Source organism: Sorex fumeus, unplaced genomic scaffold (genome assembly GCF_029834395.1).
Source record: "Sorex fumeus unplaced genomic scaffold, SorFum_2.1 ptg000037l, whole genome shotgun sequence".
NCBI lineage: Eukaryota > Metazoa > Chordata > Mammalia > Eulipotyphla > Soricidae > Sorex > Sorex fumeus.
Window position 1 is genome coordinate 38,040,334 of NW_026606094.1, and position 20,013 is coordinate 38,060,346.

Sequence of the window (20,013 nt, forward strand, 5' to 3'; positions counted from 1 at the left end):
CTACCACTGCAGAGTCAAGCAGCAGTAACAGATACCATGTATATCTGCAAAACCTAGTGCATATTCTATCTAGCACTTTATAGAAAAATGGCCCAATTAGTGGGAAGCTTGCCACAGTGTGTGTGGGGGGGGGGCTGGGGGTGCGGGTACCAAAGGGCAGTTAAGATAGAGAAGGGGGGCTGGAGCGATGGCACAGTGGGTACGGCATTTGCCTTGCATGCAGCCAACATGGCCGACACAGGTTCGATTCCCAGCATCCCATATGGTCCCCCGAGCACCACCAGGAGCAATTCCTGAGTGCATGAGCCAGGAGTAATCCCTGAGCATCGCCGGGTATGACCCAAAAAGCAAAAAAAAAAAAAAAAAAAAAAAGATAGAGAAGGGACCAGTGTGACAATAATAGAAATGATAACTCTGGACAGGAACTGAGTGTTGAAAGTAGGCAAAGGGATATACAAGATAAACTTAGGGATATACATGATAACCACTCAGTATCTGTATTGCAAACCATACAATGCCCAAAAGCGGAGAGGGAGGAAGGAAGAGAGAGGGAAAGGGAGAAAGAGAAGAAAATGTCCTGCCACAGAAGCAGGCAGATGTGTATGGGGGAGGGGGCAATTAGGTGGAAGAAAAAGTGGTGGGAAATATACATTGGTGAAGGGATGGATGTTGGAACTATATAACAAACCCAATAGTGAACAATCTTGGAACTGTGTACCTACTGTGATTCAATTTTTAAAAATTAAAAAATATAAAACAAATAAATCCATGTTAGTAAAATTAATATTTCTAAATGGTAAATTCTATCCATTTTAGTTGTAAGGAAGCAATTTGTTCATGTGGTTCATATCTTGGATTTAATTTTTTAAAAGCTTTAATTCCCTATAAACATGTATATAATATATCTAAATTTTTTAGATATAATAAAAAATTTGCTAAAAATTTTGAATAAAGTCATTTATACACATTGCATAAAATAACATTTCCACCAGCCACCTAGAAAAGAGTATCTCATCAAAGTTTTCACTATTGCTTTGATCATAAAAGATCAACAATTTATTCTGTTGATAAATGAACACATATTAATCACTCTAAAGATGTAAATGGTTGACATAGTGGAAAGCTATTTAAAAAATATAATGAGGGGCTGGAGCGATACACAGCGGGTAGAACTTTTGCCTTGCATGAGGCTAACCCAGGTTCGATTTCCAGCATCCCATATGGTCCCCTGAGCACTGCCAGGAGTAATTCTTCAGTAGAGAACCAGGAGTAACCCCTGTGCATCAACCCACCGGGTGTGAGCCAAAAAGCAAAAAAATAAATTAAAAAAAAAATGTGTAATGAGATTTATTGGAAGGAATATTTACCTATTTCCTATTTCCCTGGAGCACATTTTTTTCTAGCACTACACCATTTAATTTAGTTTGTGCATTTTCATATGAAAGAGTAGCTTTTAAGTAATCACATTATTTCTATATAACTCCCTTATATTTAGAAATCTCCAACTTTCTGAAAAAGTTGACAGAAAGGACAAAACCTTAAATATTTTTTGAACATACATTTTGTGTGTATGTATAAGTACATTCCCAAAATAACTTTCAAAACAATTAAACTTTAATATTTTTTAGACCAACTTCAGTCCAACAATTTCAAAATTTTAGATATTTTAAAAGAATGGTTCATTCTGAATAGCAATATACAGTTTTTGTTTTTACTTTTTAAACTTTTTAAACCTTTTTGTTCTGCATTTACTGTAACTATTGTTACCAAAAAAAAAAAAAAAAGAAATCCTTTGAGATCACTTGTGGCATTGTAACTGCACAACACTCACAAAATAAAACAAATGTTAATTTTACGTTTTAACTTCATGTTCTGATTATTTAACATTGTAAATATCTGCATTCAAACTTTTTATTATATTATTTTGCGCATTATCTGATCTTGAACATTACCCAACCTTCTAATCATTATTTATCATCTGAAACATAATTTAATTGGACTTGCTATACTTATTTCACAGGTACAGCAGAATATAGATTTGTAAACCTAAAGGAATAACTGCACATTTTACACTATAGTATAAGTACCTTGATAGTGAATTTCTATGTCACATTCCACAGTTTAATTATACTTCAATTCCTCACAGGAAACACTATAGATATTCAAACAGCAATTAAGAGACTGGCAATATGAATGCAATTTAAGTTTTGGATTCATGCATTTTGGGGTTTGTTTCTATTTTTTAATTTTATGTGATCAAGGGTAATGACTTAGTTTTTATGTATTAACACCTAACTTTAGTATTTTGGCTACACCATAGCAGGTAATCAATGTGTTTGTTAAAGTTAGTTAAATGCATTTTCTAAGACATTGAGGATCAGCAATTTATGTGCACCCATGTTGTAAATATTAACACTCATTTATAATAGCTAAACTGACTTAAATTTCTATTATATTTATTTTTAAATTTGTATTATATTTTGTATGTACAATATTTCACTGCTTAAAATATACATTGTGGAACTTCCATATATATATACATATATATTTAACAAGCTTTCTGGCCATAGGAGCCTACAATTAAGTAAAGAAATGAATGGGGAAAAAAGATATGCTTTAAGTCTATATGTACTAAGTGCCTGAAGAATAGAAATGTCAGTGCTAGAGAGATAGTAGAGAGGATAAGGCATTTGCTTTGCACCCTGGTTACTCAGCACCACAGAGAGTGCTCCAAGCACTACCAGGAGTGGTCTCTAAGCATAGAACCAGGAGCAAGAACTGAGCACAGCTGAATATGACCCCTGCTCCCCCCACCAAAAGAAATGGAATAAAAATGTTAGGATTTAAGGGGTGACTCAGATGCCTGCCTGCTTTTTAAGCATGAAGCCATGAGTTTGATGCCTGGTATCTCTCACATATACTAAGTGTGGTTCAGACTTCAGTTTGTGACTTACCCACAACAATGTGTGATGTCTGGACACACTTGGTATGTGTGAGCAGCACAACTAAAGCATGCATCACTCAGCTAGCACCCCAACTTCAGACATGCAAACACTTCACCCATGAGCATGACCAAAATTTAGACCCTACAAATTATGTTTATGAAAACCATGACAATCCTTAGTGAGTATGGCAAGAATGTATGCAATTGCCATGATTAAATGGTATCGGGGACTGAACATGGGAACAGCTACTTGCAAGGCAAGCGCCTACCCGCCGAGTGAAACACATAGAGACGACATATATTAGCACTCATTTAAGTGTGTGCAACCCTCAGTTATCGCTACTAAAGGAAGGGAGAACAGAAATACCTAACTTGTATAATATCGAGATTCATCCATGACCAATTTAAATAGGAGGCCAATTCAAACTAAACAAGAGGAAAAGTTTCAGGAAGATTAGAATTAACTCTAGGGAAATTAACCTGATTATAGTGGCAGTTGTTAATGTTCAACAAGTATGGCAAATTCAGGTGTGAATCCAAGCAGAAAAATTTAATTTAGAGACCACACAGAGTTCAATATATACAACATATCATATTAAGAACAAAAACAAAAGCAATAGCCTATATTATTGAATATTTACTATGTGATATGCAATGCAATAGTTATGCACTAATTTCATGATCACCCAAGTTCTATGAGAAAGATACTAAAACTCTGCCAAGTTATTATACAAATTAGAATAAAAAGAAGGCAAAACAATTCAAGATCCTTCCAATGGTCACTTGTGGTTAAGGGAAGGTAAATAGTAGCTCAATAAGGGAGCTAGATTATAAAAATTAAGGGTCATTGAAGAAAGAAATTTGCTATTAATTTCACAGAATATCTATATAGGTAAATTAATATCTAGCACCACTCTGCAAAAGTAGGGGCCTGGAGTGTTCTAAATCAGTTTCACAGATTCCAGCAGTTTCACTGGGATCCAAATTTGTATGAAAACAGAAATGTGAGGTAGAAGAGTACATAAAAGAGACTCCATGGGAAGAGTGAGATAATAAGAGCTGAGTTTGAATATGATGGACTTCAGCATCTTGTTTTTCTTCATTTTGTAAGCAACACATCTGACTAATTTAGGTGATGGGAAGTATCTAATTCCAGAAAAGATGGATCCATGATAAAAATTTAGGAATGGACAAACATTGGATTTTATAAAGGACTTCAAAGAGTTGGTCTGAATAATTAAGAAATAGGACTTTGCAGGACTTGGCAAAGTTATATAATTCCTTCCTTCCTGAGCAAGAAAATAAGTATCAGTTTTTCTGAAATAAAGTATTTATGAAAGGAAGGGAAGGAATAGAAAAGGAAGGGGCAAGAGAATGGAAGGATTTTCTATGTTAACTGGCAAGTTTCACAGAATGTGGCAACTTAATAGTTTTACATTTAGTCCTAAGATTCTCTCTAATTGCTAACTGACCAAGGATTATTCAAAGATGGGTTGAAATCCAGTGCAGCATTAATTATGTAGCATGTATATTTTTTAGACCTTTAATTCCTCCATCATCCCTGTTGTTCATTGACAGGGCCATTTTATTATTGAATCAGTTTCTTTTCTAGGAGCCGTGCCAGGCGAGTGGAAGCACTAAATATTCCAGTTATGCAACTTGTTAACAATACTGCCATCTGAAACTATGGAGTAAAGGGAAATTTTGAAATTACTTTCAGATTCCATCTCTCCTCTATCTTTCTGTCCACTAATAACATGAAATTAGTCATAAGCCATTAGTCTCTTCACAGATATGTTAGGGTTAGATAGCACAAATATTGATTAGCAAAGAAAAAGAATCTGTATTTCCATAAATGTCACATAGGACATCTCTCTGCAGGCAGCTTCATTATTGAAGAAAGTTCTCTAACAACATCATTCTACATAGGAACATGGACACACTACAGATGTATTTTCCTTCTCTACAAGTTTGGAATATTCAGCGATATTTCTCTCATCATACTCTTTTTCTTTACCACTGTGTTTATTCTCTTCTCTCATTTTTATTTGTATATCTTTCTCCAAAGCCTCCTTGCTTTCTCCCCCTCCTTGAATGATCCTCCATCAACAAACACATTGACTTAAAATGAGTCACATGTTTTGGTTTTTTTTCATATGCAACCTCCATTTTCTTCCACTATACTTTCCTCTTACTGTGGAAAATATAGATGACTTCCTCAAATTAATATGTGTGAAAACTTATCATCTTTACTAGAGTTAATGGTCCCACGCTTTTTGTTCAAATGCTTTGAGGGTTGGGAACTAATGGAGCAGGAGGAAAGACTTTCTTTACTCACATATGAGGATGAATAAAAAAATTTAAATGGAATGGATTGACTTAGTCTATCAGATACCACAGGGATTTGAAGAAGAACTTTTAAAGTGGAAAAAGTCAAGGGGGCTGGAGCAATAGCACAGCGGATAGGGCATTTGCCTTGCACGCGGCTGACCTGGGTTCGATTCCCAGCATCCCATATGGTCCCCTGAGCACGCCAGGGGTAATTCCTGAGCGCAGAGTAACCCCTGTGCATTGCCGTGTCTGACCCAAAAAGCAAAAAAAAAAAAGTGGAAAGAGTCAATAGAAGTGGTCGATGATGGCATGATCTAGCCACTGCTATTCTGCTGTTTCTTCAGGTATCCATCCTCATTCAGTGAAGAATAACACCGCAACCAAATCACTACATGATTCTGTACATGTACTCCCAGTATAAAGAATTCTTCTTTTAGATGTCACACATAATTAGAAATTCTGTAGATAAAGCAAAAAATATTGCTGGTTAGCAATATGCTTTAAAAATGTTTGATCTGACCCCAAATTGGCCATGGCTTCTATTTTAATATTAAGTTTGTCTCTCATCTACAATTTTAAATATTTGCCTACTTGTGTGCAACTTCAAATGCTAAAAATACCTGACTGGTAGCAAATCTTTCAAATATTATTAGTTATTACATTTTCAGTGCCAAATTTGCAAGCACTCATTTGGTTCTCATAATACTCTGCAAAGTAAACATTATTTCTCAAGATTTATTGATTTTGAAACCAAATCATGGAATTCATTGAATTGCAGGTCCATATTACAAGTAAGCAATAAATGTAAGATTCAAATAGAGCCATCAGTTTGTTTTGAATATTTCTCTGGTTCTTATAAATAAAAACAAATCTCTTGTAATATAGTAAGAAATTACAATCTTATTTTATGTTTACATCATTTTATGTAAAACATTGAAACAATCCTAATGTTCACAATATTTTATATAAAAATAGTTATAGTACCCCTACAGAGTACTTTGTAATTTCTTTTTTGTTTGTTTGTGTTTTGTTTTTAAGTCACACCAAAGTGGTGCTTAGAACTTACTCTTGATTCTACACTGAGCGATCACTCCAGTGGACTTGAATACCATATGGGGTACTGGGGATTACCCAAGTCAGCCATGTGCAAGGCAAATGCTTTCCTCACCATGCTATCCCTTCAGCCCCTTTACAATTTCTTCAAAAAAAACTCCATACACCATAACACCATATACCCATCACCAAAGCATTTTTCAGAAGCAGAACAGGAATTAAACAGTCTATATAGATGAGGAAATTAGATGCTTTTGTTTTTTTGGTAGGAGAGTTAGGCTTGCTCATGGCTATATATTAATTACTATTACCAGAACCATAACAAACCTGCAGGTCTTAGTAGCTTATCATTTTCATTATGTTTGAAAAATCTGTGAGCTAAATTAAGCTGCAAATTCTATTTGCTTCCTAACTGATATGAAAATTTAGATGATGATAAAAGATATGTGATAAATCTCAGGGGAGGTGGGAGTGGAGAATGGGAATCTGGTGGTGCCTGCTTGTTCTTACGGGAATTGTGTGAAGAGCTTCATGGGCTGGCTGGTTAGCAAAGGAGGAAAAAATAGAGGGTGAAGCAGAGACATGTGATAGTTCATTCTTCTTGCAGGTGGTGGAACAAATGCATTAAATAGGAGCCAAGGAGTCCTTCCTCAATTTAGTCTGAGCCAATGCCAAAAAACATATCTGTAGTTTTTGCTTGTTTGTTTGTTTTCTTATGTAGAATATAGACTCTCAAAAAGATATTGTCCCAATAAGTAAAACAAAATTTTATTTTGCTCAAGCTGGTTCCACTTGGGTATTTTTGATCAATGTTTAAGCCTACCAGTCATAACAAAAGGAGATTCACATACTTTTTTGGGGTGGGGGGTTGAGGGTCACACCAAGCAATGCTCAGGGGTTACTCCTGGTTCTGGACTCAGTAATTACTCCTGATGGTGCTTGGAAGACCATAAGGGATGCCAGGGATAGAACCTGGATCTGCTGCATGAAAGGCAATCACCTTATTTTCTGTAGTATCTCTCCAACCCTGAGACCCAGGTACTTTTTTATATACTGCTCTGCACACACACACACACACACACACACACACACACACACACACACACACACACATTATGAGGTACCTATACTTACCTTCAGTTCAAACACAAAGGTAAAAGACCTTGGAAATGAGCCCATGGGGAAGTTTATGCAAATCACATTTTGACCATCTTCCATTGTTTGAGTTAAATCTCGAAAGCTGAAAAAAAATGTGATCTTTTTCACATTTGAACCCCAAATTTGAATGTGACTATTTAAAATTGACCCCATATCTAATAAAACTCTTCCAACAGGCTTTTCAGAAAACACACATTTTTACTATTTTTGCAAGAATTCCTACATTACTGTTACAAGGACCCATAAATAATGAGAAGGGGGACAAACAGACAGCACTGCAAGTAAAGTGCTTGCCTTCAGGCACCTGACCAAGGTCCCTTCCCAGGCACCCCTTAAAGTCCCTAGACATTTATCAGAAGTAATTCCTGAGCGCAAAGTCAGGTCTAAGTCCTGAGCACCAGTGAATGTGTGGCCCAGAGGGGAAAAAATAGAAAATATGATTGGGAACAGTCAAAAACTCAACATGAAAACCATATATTATGACCAAAGAGATAGTAGTACTGTCCTCCCATTGTTCATCGATTTGCTTGAGTGGAACCAGTAATGTCTTCATTGTGAGACTTGTTGTTACTGTGTTTGGCATATCAAATACATCATGGGGAGCTTGCCAGGCTTTGCCTTGTGGGCATGATACTCTCAGTAGCTTGCCAGGCTCTCCGAGAGGGGCGAAGGAATCAAACTTGGGTCGGCCTTGTTGGCCACGAGCAAGGCAAATGCCTTACCCACTGTGCTATTGCTCCAGCCCAAAGAGATAGTATAGGAAGTAAATTGACTGCCTTGCATATAGTTAACCCTGGTTCAATTCCCTGGGACAGGAATTTGCACCCCAGCACTTTCAAGAATGAACCCTGAACAAAGAGTAATCCCTGAACACTACTGAATGTGTCCCCAAAGGGAGAAGGAAAAAACACAGAAGGAAATTAGAGGTGACAACTAATGTTCAATTACTTTCTAGGAGCTAGAGAGAGATTTACAGTGGGTAAGATGTTTGCCTTGTATATGGTTGGCCAGGGTTCAATTCCCAAAACCTGTATGATCCCCCATGCACCACCAGGAGTAAGTCCTAAGTGCTGAACCAAAAGTAATTTGAGCTCAGCAGGTGTGGCCCAAAAACAAACCAAAAAATTAATAAATCAGTAAGTGATTTTAAAAAAACAGGGGCTGGAGCAATAGCACAGCAGGTAGGGTGTTTGCCTTGCACGAGGCAGACTCAGGTTCGATTCCCAGCATCCCATATGGTCCCCCGAGCACTGCCAGGAGAGATTTCTGAGTGCATGAACCAGGAGTAACTCCTGTTCATGGCTGGGTGTGACCCAAAAAAGCAAAAATAAATAAATAAATAAATAAAAATAAAAAAAACAAGTCCTAGGTTTAACACCTCACAGTTATTGTCAAGTTTAACCCTCACAGCAAGACACTAGTGTGGGTTTTAAAGATGACAAAATATTTTAAACTTATTTTCCTTGCCAAAGGACACAATCAGATATAGAACAAAGCTCTAGCCTAGGTCCAGGCTTTTCATTCTGTGCTCCTCTGGCATTAACAGAGTCAATCTCAACATTAACTGCTCTACTTGCACAACAGGATTAACAATGACCTGCCACAGAGGTGTGACCTGTGATGTATATAGTATAAAGCAATGTATGAAATAGCACAGTACCCGGCAATTGAAAGGCCAGTACTGAGGACCTTGATGTTTTAATTATTAGTAGCATTGTAGCACTGTCCTCCCGTTGTTCATCGACTTGCTCGAGCAGACACCAGTAACATCTCCATTGTGAGACTTGTTACTGTTTTTGCCATATCAAATACGCCACGGGGATGATTATTAGTAAATATGGTAAATAGCTGCTTTTCAATAGGAGCTTCGTTTTACCATAGTTTACTTTGTGTGCCTTCAAAGAGCATTTCTCAGCATCTTATAAAAATATTCTTTGTGACACATTTATTTTCAACAGAGAGCTGAAGAAATACATCAAGGGGGCAGCTTTGCTGATGGTTAATAGGGGTTCAAACAGCCTTTGCAGGGGCAAGCCATAATAGAAAATAAGTATGAGCTTTAGAGGAGCTATTGAAGAAAAGAAAATGAAATATCATGGTAAATCCTTAATGAAACAGTCAGCATTGGCCAATCTATCAATCTATAAGCTGGCAGAAGGGAAGGATAAATACTCTCATTATGATTTCAGCATGCCCCACTTAGCTCTGTATAAAATCTGTGGTGCTCATTCTCCCTGCTATCTAGATGGGTTTTTTTTTTTCAGATTCGACATGAGAGCATTCCCTGGGTTCAGAATTTTCATACCACTCGAAGCATTTTGTAGACAGCACTGTGGCAGTGCAATTGCTGTTTCTGGTTGCATGGTGAGGAGCTAGGGCAGGAAGGAGCCATGTACTTAGCATCATGGAAAGCTCAGGGGTGCACCAAAGGAATAGATGGAGATCACAGGGTTAGTTGTTAGTGATTTAGTGATCTCTGACTCTGTATCTTCAGTCATTTCCCTTCTACATTTGAACCCTTTGCTCCCAAAAAGAACAGAAAATAGAACTAAACTGAGAGATTCCTACTTCCAAAGAGTTCAACAAGCTCAGAAAGTAAAATGCATGAGAGATTTTTGGCAAGGTCAAGGAAAATAAAATGCCATATTCATGACACTGTGAGAAAAACATTCTGTGTGAGAAAGACTCATATTTTATGAAGGGAGATGCAGTGCTGAATTATGAGCATCAGAACTTGAGCATCAAATGTAAAGCCAGACTCTGTTTCTTATACATCATCTACCTACTACTAAATATCATCTTCACATCATTTTCACAACTTCCTTGTGAAGCAAGTTTTTTCCTCATTTTACAAATGAGTAAACTGACCCCCAGAGAAGTTACATAGCTTGTCCAAGATCATATACTTTATAAGTTACTATGCCTAAATCATATTCACTCCAAATGTAGTCTCTTGATGTAGCAGTCATTAGGGTGAATTTGAAATTATCATCAAAGGCCTTATAATCTATTGATTCATATTACTAAAAAGTAGCCAAGAAAAGAGATTCTTTTCTATTTTGTTTTGTTTGAGGGCTACAGTGCTCAGGGATCACTACAGGAGGTGCTAGGGTTCCTATATTCAGTGTCAGGATAGAAACAGGAATAACCACATGAAAAACAAGTAACAACCTCTCTACTACCCTTTGGTCCCATTTTAGGGCATCTTAGACTTTTTCAACTAATAATTTCTTATCACCCAAGAAAATCAAAAAGGCAAAAGCACTGTAAAAAACTCTTCAGATTCATTGCATAGTTAATTTTTATTTTTTTGCTCATAGTGATTTTAATGAGTGTTTGCTATTTCCAGTTTATTACCCCTGTGTTTATGGGGTTGCATATCCACAGTTTAATAAGCCTGGGTCTAGAACAGAATTTACAAGGAGTTACAGAATACACCTACTATTATCATAACACCATTTCCTAACCCCATATTTTTTAGGTTATGGGAGTATAAATAAGTCAGGGAAATAATGTTTTTTCAAGGAGGTAAATAAGGCCCTTTCATTCTGAGATGCCCCTTTGGCATCTTTTCCCTCCTCTCATACTAACACTGTTTATCCTATGCATATATCGTATAGTTGGAAATATAGGAGCAACTTTTAATCTTTGATTCTCTTATTTCTTGCACACTTCACATTATAAACCATTCAACTGTTATCAATTCAATATTCTTCCAACAAACAACACGTAACAGTGAGCTCAGAATAACTGGTTCTGTTTTTTTTTTTTTAAAAAAAAACACAACAAAACTGCCAACTAAGGATGATTAATGATCTGAAATAAAAAAAAAATGAACAGGCTTTGGTAAATTATCACTTGCTAATGATAATTATGCTACCCATAAATATACAGCTTAACTAATAGCCATAACAAGAGAGCTAAAAAATTATTCAGCTTACAGAACAGCAGCCTGTAATTCTTGAACCATTAAGATTAGAAACGTCACTCCAAGTGATAGTTTTTTTTTTCCAAGTGATAGGTTTTGATTGTTGTGCCAATCACAGACCAGGAATAATCAATAGCCCCAGCTTTTGGAACTTCTATCTGTGGCCCATTCAGTCAAAGGCATCACTTAAACATAAAGAAGCAGCTTTGTTCTGAAGCTGCCACCACAGCAGTCTTAAGAAAGTTAAAAGAAAAAATTCTAAAGTGTGTCTCTAGGAAGCAAAAAAATAAGAAAAGGATTTCGTTAACCAACTGTCATTAGATATTAACTTGTCATACTTGGGTGGAATTAGATAAATAGAAGCGTCTTTATCTGGAGGTTAGTTTTGTTTAACTAAACCAAGTACCATAAGGACCTGAAACATACACAGCAGCTGGGAACCTGTTGAAAATGCAAATTCCAGAGCCCAGTCCAAATCTCCTTAAATAGAAATACTGAGGGTGGAGCCTGGGGATTTTATTTTTAGCAGATTTTCAGGTGACTATGATTGTGCTCCTTTAATAACTTGAACTAAGACAGCCTGCATGCACCTCTTGAACTCCGGTAAAAGTAAAATCAGGACCAAAAATGTGTATAGGAAAAGTAAGCTTAGCACTTCCGACATGGTATTAAATATTTAACCATTTCTACTTTGGCAACATAACATATTCCCATTTCTTTCCTTATTTTTCTTATTTATAAAGTTGGAATAGTAAAATAATGTCTGTGTTACCAAAATGTACTGAACATAATTGTGAGCATTAAAATATTAGGTATTGGACCAGAACGATAGTACAGGGATAAGGCCCTTGCCTCTCACCCCAGTTCAATTCCCAGCATGGCCCTAGCACTATCAGGAGTGATCCCTGAGCATAGAGCCAAGAGAAAGCCCTGAGCATTGCCAGATTTGGTCCCTCAAAAAAAAATAAATTTGGTATTATCATTTATAAAAAGCTTAAATTAATTCCAAAACAACACATACAAAACTCTAAGTAAAATGCCTAGAGGGATGATTAAATTTCAGTAAACCAAATGTAAAGTAAGAGAATTTATAATTAAGAGAAAAGCAACTAAGTATCCATTAGGGAAAAGCAACCAACTGAAGGCCAGTAGATGGCACAAAAATCTGAAATGCATGTGGGGATACTTAGTTTGATCCCTACCATGGTTCCCTGAGCACCTTGAGGAGTGACCTCAAAGCCCAGATCCTTGGCACAACCAGACATGATCCGAAACCAAACAAAAAAGAAGATAGAGAAAATCATAAACAAAGTACAAATGAGAAACTTGAAAAATTAAAAGGAAATTAATTCTCAATTATGAAGTGAGTAACAGCAGGAGAGGCAGTTAATAAGACCTGCTAACCATTGCATCAGTTCAATTTACTTTTTGAAGAAATGAAAACTTCCCTTAGAGCAATTTCTTCTGCAAAAGACACATGATCTCATAATCTGGAGATTAAAAGAAGTTTTTTAAGAAAAGCAGTTCTTTCAAAGAGCAAGTACTCTTGCCAGTGAAGGGGGGGGGGGGGGGAACATGAAATAAGATCTAAGTAGAATAAAAAGATAAATCCCTCTGCCTATTCAGAATCAATTTTCTGAGAAATATTTGTCACCCCAAACCAACTGGATTCACACCCCTCCCCCAAAAAATGTTTCTAGGAAATTTCAATAAATTGTTGAAGATTTAAGAGAAAAATTATGGCAGAGGCAGACCAAGTGTTGATTCAGTGAAAGAACACATCCAGTATTTACAAAAGGAGCATAAGGGACTGGAATGTGACTCAGAAAGAATCAAATGCCTTGAATGTGTGATCCACAGGGTGTTATGCCCAATACCATAACCAAAATAAAACTCCTGGGTTATTTCAAAAAAATTAACCTGATAGCTCCCTAAAGACTTCGAAACTCAGAAAAAAGCCCTTTTCAAGGACTACCAACTTGTTGATTTCACTCATTTCAAACTGAAGTTAATTGATCTGTCCATCATCCTTCCAGAGTGATAAAAATGATTTTCATCTTATTTCTTTTCCGCTGTAGAAGTCTATTCTTTAGTATATTGTGAGCATGTCAGCTGGAGATGAAAAATCAACTTGCACAGTTTGTATCTAATTCAACCTTTTCAGGCACAAGAAAGAAGAAACATGTATATGTACTCATTGTCCTTGGCAGTCAGGCAAAGAGAAACTGTCCATCACATACCCATATCCCAGTGTTCCCACCACCCTTGCAAAAATGGTACTTTTAATCCTTTTCTACAAAAAGTTCTCATGAAAGCATACAAAAATTTCACTTCTATGAAAAAAATTTTTAAAGATTGTTTTATAAGGCAGAGGTGAACAAACTATATAGTGACTCAAGAACACGTGGTACAGAAATTAAACTAATAATTTTAGCCAGCTACTTTATCTTTGAGGAAAGTGTTGAAAATGCACCAAAGTGGCAGACAGAAAATCTGAGTTTCAGTTTTGGCTCAGCATAGTTGTTTCCCTACATAAAACAAGTTAATTCCTGCATCTGGGTCCGTAGCTATACCTTTAACTTTAGAAGAGCAAATGATACCAGTTGTTCCCAAATATAAATTCATATTAGAAGGTTTATAACTATGTTATTGGTCACTACCCCAGATGGTTTTCATCAAATTCACAAGAAATAGGGCCCAGGATATTTATTTTCCAAAAATTCAGAGCTAGAGAGATAGTACAGTGGATAAACCATTTGTCTTGCATAAAACAGACCCATATTTGATCCTCCGTACTACATATAAACCCCTGAGCACTTCCAGGAGAAATACCTGAGCTTCGAGCCAGGAGTAAACCCTAAGCATAGTCAGATATGGTGCCAACTCCCAACTCAGTCTTAGGATACTTGCTAAGGGATGTTTTTGTTGTTTAGGTCTTAGTTTCTTAAACTATGGTTTGCTAAGGGATGCTTTATTACTGCATAAGATCCCTACTAAGGAATATTTTTGTTTATGGCTGAGCTTCTTAAACTGTGAGTGGCTATGTCATATGGGGCCATGTAATTTTTTAAAAGTTCTTGGTCAAAAAAGGGTCACACTTTGAAAAAGTTTAAGAAACCCTGGTATTTGCTATGGGCTAGAGACAGAGATCAATCTGTATCCAACAAAAGGATAGAGAAGAGAAGTCTTTGTATATCCAGACTTTAATATAATTAGAAAGCAATATCTTAAATATATTATTTTTCAATTAGCCACACTCATTATACTTTGATCATGTCTTTTATTTTTAATTTATTATTATTTTTTTAATGAATCACCGTGAAGTACAATTACAGACTTACAAACTTTTGTGCTTATGTTTTAGTCATATAATGATCAAGTATTCATCCTTTCATCAGTGCCCATTCTCCACCACCACCTATTCCAGTGTCCCTCCCATCACCCCCACCCCATCCCCCACACCCCACCCCGCATCTGTGGCAGGATATATCTTTTTGATCACGTCTTTATAATAGTGCTAAGTTTATGGTTTGATGTACAGAAATACCACACCTCACAACCACCAAGTGTCCACCATCCTCCACCAATGTTCCCTTATTATTCCCCCTACTCAGTCCATTGCTTGGTATACTCAGGCCTATAATCCAAAGGCAAAGTTTTGTCACAATTTGATAATCTCTATTCCCCTGTTTTTCTCTATTTATACCACAGATGATTGAGATCACCTGGTGTTTGTTCTCCCTTCGATTTATTTCATTTAACATGATTTTATTCACTGGTTTTATTCACTTTCTAGAAAATTACATAAGTCATCTATTCTAACAACTGCTTAGAGCTTCATTTTATATAAATATACACCGTAAATTCTCTATCAATTTCTCTGTCAATCAATATCGGTTGCTTCCTTATCCTGGCTATTATACTTAGCACTGCAATGAACATAAGTGTGCACATATCAAGAATTAATGTTCTCAAAAGCAACCGGTGCTGGCGCAAATGTGGTGAGAAAGGGACCCTCCTTCACTGCTGGTGGGAATGCCAACTGGTTCAGCCCTTTTGGAAAACAGTATGGACGATTCTCAAGAAATTAGAAATTGAGCTCCCATTTGACCCAGCAATACAACTCCTGGGAATATATCCCAGAGAGGCAAAAAAAGTATAGTCGAAGTGACATCTGCACTTGTTTGTTCATTGAAGCACTCTTTACAATAGCCAGAATCTGAAAAAAATCCTGAGTGCCCGAGAACAGATGACTGGTTAAAAAAACTTTGGTATATTTACACAATGGAGTACTATGTAGCTGATAGAAAAGATGAACTCATGAAATTTACATACAAGTGGTACTACATGGAAAGTATCATGTTAAGCGAAATAAGTCAGAAAGAGAGGGATAGACATAGAAAGATTGCATTCATCTGGGGAACATAAAGTCACAAAATAGGAGACTAACACCCAAGAATGGCCAAGATTAGTACCAGGAATTTTGCTCCATGGCTTGGAGGCCAGCCACACATGCTAGGGGAAAAGGGAGCTCAGATAGAGAAGGGAGCACCAAATAAATATAGGGTGTTGGGAGGATCCTCCCAGGATGGGAGAAGTATGCTGAAAGTAGACTATAGACCAAACATGATTGCCACTCAGTGCCTCCTTTGCAAACCACAACACCCAAAAGGAGAAAGAGAAGAGAGGGGAATGCTCTGTCACAGAGGCAGGGTAGGATGGGGGAGTCGGGGGGTGGGAGGGATACTGGGATCCATGGTGGTGGGAAATGTACACTGGTGGAGGGATGGGTATTTGATCATTGTATAATTGACACCCAAGCACAAAAATTTGTAAGTCTACACCTGTACCTCATGGTGTCTCACTAATAAAAATTAAAGAAAAAATAATTAATGTTCTCATATTTTATTGGTATATCCAAGAAGTGAAATCCATGGGTCTTGTGGAAACTCTATTCTTACTTTAAAAAAATAATTTCAGGGTTGAAGTGTTAGTAGAACAGGTTGGCTTGCCTCAATGCAGATGACCTGGGTTTGATCATCAGGACTCCACATTGCCCCTGAGCCCATCAGGAGTGATCTATTAGCACAGAGCCAGAAGTAAGCCCTGAAGACCTCTGTATTCCCCCCCACCCACCTTCCACAAAACAAAACAAAATAATCTTCATTCTGCTTACCATTAAGGCTTAACTAGTCGTCATCTCAACAATAGTGAAAGAGACAACCCCAAAACAATAGACTAAAGTTAGATTAGTATTTCTCATGAAGTTGCAATTTGGACAGATCTTGGTAAAAATAATACATTTCTCATCTCAAGACTTTTCTCATGAGTGACAGTGGTTTTGTACAATAGAAGATTTCATTTTCCACAGTAAAAAGCTCAGCTAAGCACTGCAACAGGAACTCTTATATATGGCCTTTCCATATATAAGTTTTGGCGCCACACCCAGCAGTACTCACCTGTTGAGCGTCTTCAAAATGAAATTTTTGGACTCCAAAGGTGAGCGTCCCTTGAGGGATAAAACAGCTGAATCAGAAGCCTTATCAATTTTCCCTATCTAAGGGTATTCTTTGGGTCACACAGAATTGGTATTGCCTCTTCTATTCATGAAGAAACCATAAAGATCTGTCTAGGTTGATGTGAAGGGAAAAATAGACTGCTTCTTGAGAAAATGGCAAATTTCTGGATAACCTGTGGATCCAGAAATATTTTAGAAAAATAAAATTTTCTGTACCAATGAATAAGAGAAGTATGTAGTAGAATAATGGAAGACATATCAGAAATTGAAGCAGAAAGCTTAAAAATATAGTTTGTATAGCATAAAGCTTAAAAATATATTGAAAAGAAGGCAGAATATTTTAGACATTTTTAGGTAAGAAATTGGGCCATTGAAGGGTTTTGAGCAAAGATATATTGGAGAAAAGGATTCTTACTAAATTCCAACCCAATAAAAATTGTAAGCTGTAAATAGTGAAGTCTGCAAAGCTTGGAATAGCTTTTTCAGGCCCAGAAAACTGATCTCTAATTCTTCTCTGTGACCTCTGTAGACATGTCTTTTAAAAGAAGGGTGATGAAAGCTTTTTGAAATATCTACCCTATCCCAGACATTTTGGACATATCATCACAAGAACAATCAGAGGCAACAATATATCTCCACTCATCTAAGACAAAAAATTCAGAAATGCAGAATAATTTGCTCAAAATCAAACTGATTATAATTCATATAGCCATGCTTAAAAGCCAAGTCTGTGGCCAGTGAGACAGCTAAATGTGCCACGGTAGATCCTTAGCATACAGGAGACTGGAACTGGCATTTATCCTCATCAGCACATTGTACTACCTTGGTGTAGCCTGTGAGCACTGCTGGATATGACAACAAAACTAAAAAAAAAAGAAAAGAAATTTTTTATTCAAAGTCTGACTACAAAGTGAAGACTTTTCTCACTAAATCAAAACATATGTCTCCATCATTTTGCAGATGAAAATTATGTAACATTATATGTTCTATGCGAAAACAAATCTAGTAGCCCCTCTCTTCATATATTTTAATACCAGATCATTAAAAATGCAAAAGAAAGAGTCAAAAAAAGTTTTGTGCCTTTGACTTTGAATAAGAACTCTTTAATAATGTTGAAAACGCATTATCTATAACCCACAGTATCACAATCTTTAACACACCCTGTTCTTACCACACATACTCATGGGCATGTCAAAATGACTCTGAATAACTGAAATAAGAAGAATTTGTAGAGATTTCATGTTCCTTCATGTTTGTTTACCTTCCTATCAAAAAGCAGAGCTCAGGTATCATGTTTATTCCTCCTTGGAATGTACTAATACAGTTCTTATTCTAAGATTCAATCTGCAAAAATCTGACCCTAGCCAATCCTGATGACTTAGACAAAGTAAATGGTTGACATTGGTTTGTTTTTAGAACTTTTATAATAGCTATTTGCCCCCTAAGCATCTAAAATATCTTCAATCAGTGCAAAAAAAGTTTTGATATTGCTCTTGCCAGTGACATTTATAAGAGTCTCATGGGTATGTAGAATAAATCAGAGTAGTGAGAGTGTGGACCCAGACACTAAAAGAGCACACGGTACCTCTTTAAGTATCAACTCTGACCTAAACTACTTCCATGTATAATTCCTAATGAGGGGATCAGAGAGCTTGACAAGAAAGTAATACTAAGATATTCCAGTGAGGTGTTATATTACTTAGAACCCATTTGTTAGGAATATTTTATTAAATTTATAAATATTATTTGAGGTAGCTTTTATTAACCTATCTTCCCAATAAGAAAACAGATATGAGGATTAGTTTGAATATAAGGCAGCTTAGTAATATAAGTGCTCCAATCCAATACTCTTTCAGTACTGCAAACCACCATCCATCCCCATCATGCTACTGCCCCCAATTCCCACCTTTGCCTTATCAACACAACTCAGTCTCTACAAAGAAGTTATTTGAGCTTAAACTGACTTAAATACCAGAATCAAAAATATAATGGTTATGACTCAAGGAAAGCAATAGCATACCTCCAGTGTCAGAAATTTTGGCTCTGCAGCAGCCTAATCACTCCCAGACATTCTGGGGCCCTGAAAATAAAAATTTGAATATGACTCTTTGGTTGCAAGTCAGTCAATCCTCACATTGCTGGACTTAACCAAGAGAAAATGTACATACATGAGACTTACATACCACAGTAATGACTCCCAAACAAAACATGTGCTGTTGGACTCCACACGAACATCTGATGCCTAGAATATGAGGATGTAGGTGAATAGCACCATAAAAAAAAAAAAGGCCCTCCTGTTGATCGTCGATTTGCTCGAGCGGGCCCAGTAACGTCTCCATTGGAGACTTTGTTGTTACTGTGTCTGGCATATCGAATACTCTCGATAGCTTGCCGGGCTCTCCGAGAGGGGCGGAGGAATCGAACTCGGGTTCGCCATGTTGGCCGCTTGTAAGGCGAACACCCTACCGCTGTGCTATCGCTCCATATCAGAGGTAAAACAGTGAATCTTACTATGTATCATTCTGGTGCAGAAATTCCAACAGGGTGACGAAGACATGTTCAGAGACAGATTATCTAACCACTTCAAATATGAATTGCCTATCAATAGGCAAAATAAATCACTCATGTAGATAGGTTCCTGAGTGGTTACCTACAGAACCAGAAGCAGAACCAGGATTATTACTCGTGCCCAGGCTCTTGGAATCCTAGCTAATAGCTTTGCCAGTTTCTTTTGTTATTGCCAATCTAAGAACGATGACTGCAGGCATTTCGTGGCCTGTTGTGATATGTGACTGATTTATGATGAGCCAGAAAGCCAAACTTCCTCATTTGCAACTTTGCATCCAATGGAAATTTACCTTAAATTTCCTAACTCCCCCAGTGCTGGCATTCAGGTAGTTTTCTTCTCTAGGTGTCTTTGTTGGGCAACAGCAAAACGTATCAGCATTTGGGCCAAGCAATACTTAACTGAGACAAAGTACATTTGACTTGGCAGATGTGTCTGAAGTCCCTGAGGGCAGTGGGTATATATTTTATCCAATTATTTAGAGCTGTGCTGCTGGACTGGCATAAGGCATTGGC

General features: G+C 37.0%; 2 protein-coding genes across 2 annotated transcripts in view; one reads left to right on the forward strand and one right to left on the reverse strand.

Moving 5' to 3' along the window:
- LOC130027669 (translation initiation factor IF-2-like) overlaps window positions 1–7,546 on the reverse strand; it is a 125,105-nt gene extending 117,559 nt beyond the window's left edge. The window contains exon 1 of the mRNA XM_056118517.1: window positions 7,463–7,546. Coding sequence (XP_055974492.1) covers window positions 7,463–7,546 — 84 coding nt within the window. The remainder of the gene's footprint in view (window positions 1–7,462) is intronic.
- GRM3 (glutamate metabotropic receptor 3) overlaps window positions 1–20,013 on the forward strand; it is a 242,985-nt gene that overhangs the window by 94,319 nt on the left and 128,653 nt on the right. The gene's annotated exons all lie outside the window — the stretch shown is intronic.